We start from the raw sequence: 5,412 nt of genomic DNA on the forward strand, positions 1-5,412 counted from the left end.
TACATCAAACTAAAAAACTTCTGCACAAAACAGGGAACTCATAGATACAGAGAAGGGGCAAAAATAGATAAGGGGAGTGAAGGTGACCAATAAGTACAAACTTCCAGCTATAAAATTAGTAAGTCCTGGTGTCACTCTGGTAACTATAGTTAACAATATTGTATTGTATATTTGAAAGTTGCTAAGTTGAATCTTAGAAGTTTTCAACACAAGAAAAAAATCTGTAACTATGTGTGCTGATGGAGGTTAACTAGACTTATTGTGGTAATCTTTTGCAATATTAAATATATCAAACCACTGTACACCTGAGATGGATATAACATGTCAATTAATCGCTGTACAAACAAACACAACTAATTTCCATTTTACCTCCTCTGCACTTTTAACAAAATCTTGAAATAACTGTGCGGCAACAATTGTATTTAAAACTCCAGGTCTTCTTTTGCTGAGTCCTTCCGGCAGCCTAGTTCTGCCCCATGACCCTTGCAAGGTCTGGGGAAACAATGGTGGCTGCAGCTTCCCCCACTCACCCTGGAGCCTGCCCAGCTGCACCTACTCCAGGAGGAGCTGGAGCTCCACCCAGCACCCTGTGCCTTGACAAGTCCCAGAATGCACAGCAGGTAAGTGCCTGGGCTTCACAGATAATCTGCTTCACAGATAAGGGACCATGGGGAAATTCCAAAAAAGTTAAAATGAAACAAAATAAAACCCACTAAGAGGCAAAGCTTTTAAGCCACAGATCCCAGGCAGTGGCATCCTTTCTACCACTGGCCAAACTAATAAACAAACAAACAAACAAATAAATAGTTTAAAAACAATTTTAAAATGCTAATAAATCAATCTGTATTAAGCTTTTACAATACTTAGGTGCTAGGAACTGTTCTACAAACTTGAAATATGGCAGTGAGCAAATTAGACAAAATCTCTAGTCTCCTCGATTTTACCTAAGTTCTTAGTGATGAGACAGAAGGAAAAAAGAAACCACAACACATGTATTATTACCATAATGTTAACACTTCCTTTAAGAAAAGTAAAGAGAGCAAGAGGAGGACTGAGAACTATTTTAGATCAGATGGCCAGGAAGTCCTCTTAGGTGACATTTGAGCAGAGATCTCAATGTAGTGAGAGAATGAGCTATGTAGCTGGCTGAAATGAAGAGCAGCATGTGCAGAAGCCTGAGTCGTGAATAATCCTGTCAAGTCTGAGGAGCAGCAAGGAAGTCAACACAGTAGATCAGAGGGAATAGAGAGAAGAGGGGTGGGTAACGGGGTTGGAGAGGTAGCCAGAAAAGACCGTCAACCATCAATGTGCCCTTGAACCATCTGGGGAATTTTTATTTTTTTAATAAATTTATTTTAAAGATTGTATTTTATTTATTTGACAGAGAGAGAGCACAAGCAGGGGAAGTGGCAGGCAGGGGTAGAGGGAGACTCAGGGGATTGATCCCCCTTGGCCCTGAGTGGAAGGCAGCCACTTAACTGGGGAGCTTTTAAAATTCACAGATCCTAAACCCAGAGAACTGACTTCAGGTGTTTGGGGATGGTCCCCAAGCAAAGGTAATTTGCAGAACTCCCCAGGTGATTCTAATGTCCAGATATATGTTTGAGAACCACTGATAGGGGGCCTTGCAGCAAATGTGATAGGAGGTGTGGTAAATTTGAGCAGGGGAGTGAAATGATCAGATTTACATTTTTTAAAGGATCTCATATGAGCTGCCAGGTGTCAGAAGAAAGCAAGCAAGGAGGCTAGAGCAGAACTAGGGAATACCAGCGAGGAGGCCATTGCAATAGTCCTGGTGAAAAAGAATATGGGGACTAGGGTGGTGGAGGCAGAAGTGATAAGAAATGGCCAAATCTGTGATGTATTATGAATGCAATGCCAACAGGATTTGCTGGTAGATTAGATGTAGGATGTGAAAGAAATATTCAATGATGACTCAAGAAAGTTTGGGGCCTGAGGAACCAAATTTGTGAGTGAGACAAGAGTCCTTCACTGGGGGAATGGGAAGAGAGGAATGATTTTGGAGGGAGAAATCAGGAGTTGATATAAAAAGAATGTTATTAACACTTTTCTACATTTTTTTTTTTTACAAGAGAACAAATCTACACCTTTATTTATTTTTCATTAAATTTAAATCCTTGAGGGGCAGCATCACACGGATTCTGTGGCCAATGGCTTTAGCAGGAAGGTTGCTTCGGAATTTGGCACGAACCATGCCGCTGTTTCCATGAGCACGAGTTACTTTCCCCCAGATTACTCTGGTTTTGTTTGGTTTGCCACCAGGAGTCACTGTGCTGTTCTTTGCTTTGTACACGTAAGCACATCTCTTGCCTAGATAGAATTCTGTTTCATCTCGAGCACATACACCTTCAATTTTAAGAAGAGCTGTGTGCTCCCTCTGGTTGCGGAGACCCCGCTTATAGCCAGCAAAAATGGCCTTGGACCACAGCCTTCCAGACATTATTCGGCGTTTTAGAGGAGTCCTATTCCCAGCAGGCCTCCACAGGCCCCAAGATGGCGGGGAGAAAAGCACTTTTCTACATATTTGTCTTCTTCCCTTTGTAAAAAATTTTATTTATTTCTCTATTTATATGTCAGAGAGAGAGAGGGAGCACAAGTTGGGGGGTGAGGAGGAGCAGAGAGAGAAGCAGACTCCCTGCTGAGTGGATGCGGGACTCCATCCGAGAACCCTGGGATCATGACCTGAGCCCAGGGCAGATGCTAAACCAACTGAGCCATCCAAGCACCCTGTCTTCTTTCTTTTATATCTTTCATTTGGCCATAGCCTAAGTTCCACCCTGTCCAAACCACAAACTGCAGCTCATCTCCCTTGTGAATCCAAAGCTCAAAACATTTCCATATGGTGATATTATATGACTATAAAATAATGTACCTGTGCAGATACTCTAAAGATCTGAGGAAAGACACACCCACTAAATCTACAACTTCTGGAAAAGGCATTATAAGCATCTCCACAAGGAAAGTTTTAGCTCTCATCAATGCACTCCTGTGGGCAAATTGGCAGTTAAAATTTGGTTCAGCCACATTCCTGAGTGGGAGTAGGTCCTGAAGCTTCTAAGAGTCAGACCAACTAAATTTCAAGAAGTATCCAATCTTCTCCATTAGCATTCTTACATATAAAATGATTGCATGATTTAGATTTTGCAAAAATCAGATGCATTTCTTTATTTACATATTATAAGCAAGGCTCATTAAAATTTTTTTTAAATATCTCCATTTTTTTTTTTTTTTTAGAGAACTGTTGAACTTCTGATCCCTCTTCTCAATTTTAACATGAAGTTTAATCCGATTTCTAAAAAGCAGTATTGACTGTTTAAATTTTTCTAGTGGCTGATTTCCATTCTGGAATCAGTCTAGCCTATTTGAAAATAATCTCTCTGAAAAACATGTTAGAATAGTTTTCCTTTTTTTAACTCCTAGAGAGCCCTGGATTACAATATTGCTTTAGCAATATTCATTTCTATAAAAAAGAATTATACACTTAAATTAAGAGAAAATATTTTATATCTTTATCAAATTTCCTTTATCAAAACAAAAATTTAAAGTTGTAAAGTGAAGACTTTAAAAGACATCTTTAATAAACTATAAAAACTACATGAATATTAAAATCATTTTATAGAAATATACTGATAGGACAGCTAGCTGTAAATATCAGTTTTTATGTTTAAAGACAGTACTAATCAAGCCTTCTTAGTTAAACAAAAATTAGAGATATCACAGCCAATGTATTAAACTAAATTACTTCAGAATAAAGACCAGATACCCAGGTTGTTTTTCTTTGGTTGGTTGTTTTTAAAGATTTGTTTTATTTATTTGAGAGAGAGAAAGAATGAGCGAGAGGGATGGCGGGAGAGAAAAATCCCAAGCAGACTCCCCACTGAGCACAGACCCTGACTCGGGACTCCATCTCAAGATCCTGAGATCATGACCTGAACTGAAATCAAGAGTATGCCACTCAACAAACTGAGCCATCCAGGCACCCCCAGCCACCTGGGTTTTTAACTTATTGGGAGACTCTGGGGGAAAAAGTAAATAAAATGTCATAACAATGCTATTGATAAGAGTTTGCTTATATGTACTAATATGTTGATGAAATAAAAGTAGCTCTTCATATGTTGAAAAGAGATTGCATGTGTGTATAAATGAAAGAAAAAAAAGTGGACCTTTTTTTTCAAAAGAAGAGAATGTCAAAGAAGGACATAATAAACTGCTCTTGACTAAGGGAAGAAAAAGATCAGAAACATAGTTTTCCTTTTATGATAGTGAGTTTCTGAACAGTGTTTTGTTTGCCAGAAAATTTGAAAGCAAAGGAAAAAGCTTTTCAAAGTGACAAAAATTTCCCAACCATGTTATAAAGTAGACTGATCCCATAGGATAGGTTATAAAGTAGACCTATCCCATAGCAATAGGTTTTTGGAGACAAGAATTCATCTCATGCTAATAAATATATTACTTTATTTTTCTGCTAAATTCCTTTGCCTTGAGCTTTTTCAGTGCTGTCAAAGCATTGCTCAATCACACTTAAAAACAATTGTTAATATGAAAAATTAATGATGTTTATAAAACTATGTTGATATACACTGAGATAACTCCTTTATAAAAACCTAATAGCTTCTCATTAGTACATTTATTCAAAGCATGCAAAGATCTAGTTATCTTAATGGTGTTAATAGCAATATTAACCCAATTATCTACATAATGTTAACTTGAATGGCAGAATCTTTTTCTATTTCAATTTTTTAATTTTTTAAAATATTTTTCCAGTTTTATTGATATAATTTACATATAATTATAGTAGTTTATGACATAATGTTTTGATAGATGTTATATTGTAAAATGATCAGCACAATAAGTTAACACCTATCACCTTGCAGTTTCAAGTTTTTTTCTTGTGATGAGGACTTCTAAGATTTTCTCTCTTAGCAACTTTCAAATATATAACATGGTATTGCTAACTGTAATCACCATGCCATGCATTATCTCCTCTGGGTTCTCTTTCCTATGGCTACCAATCCCATTCATGAAGAACTCCTAATGCCATTACATCAGGAATTAGGTTGAAATACGACACAAACATTCAGTCTATAGTGATGCTAAGAATTGACAAAAGTTAGAGATCTCCAAAATAAAGGAGTCCAGGGAAGAATCTGGAATGATTACCTAGTTTTGGAGAAATTGATTCTGGCCACTGAATTAGGGTAAAATTGTTTCTAGTGGGAAGCTGACATGTTTAGTTTTGGAATTTCCAAATTTAATTCACCTGTTGTACATCTAACTAAAAACCTGAAACATGGGTCTGAAGTTTAGCAGAGAACTAAACTGGAAGAGAATTGGATACATGTTGGAGAAGTCTTAAAATCTTAAAGCCTTAAAAATAGCAGGTACAGTAAA

At 37.3% G+C, this 5,412-nt stretch overlaps 1 protein-coding gene across 1 annotated transcript; it reads right to left on the bottom strand.

Annotated features, from left to right (window-relative positions):
* Window positions 1–2,095: 2,095 nt before the first annotated feature.
* Window positions 2,096–2,517, bottom strand: LOC132017434 (large ribosomal subunit protein eL33-like). Its single transcript, XM_059399215.1, has one exon. The coding sequence runs from the start codon at window positions 2,459–2,461 to the stop codon at window positions 2,111–2,113; it is 351 nt and encodes a 116-aa protein (XP_059255198.1). The 5' UTR covers window positions 2,462–2,517; the 3' UTR covers window positions 2,096–2,110.
* Between the last annotated feature and the right edge of the window lie 2,895 nt (window positions 2,518–5,412).

Source organism: Mustela nigripes, chromosome 5, assembly GCF_022355385.1.
Source record: "Mustela nigripes isolate SB6536 chromosome 5, MUSNIG.SB6536, whole genome shotgun sequence".
Lineage (NCBI taxonomy): Eukaryota > Metazoa > Chordata > Mammalia > Carnivora > Mustelidae > Mustela > Mustela nigripes.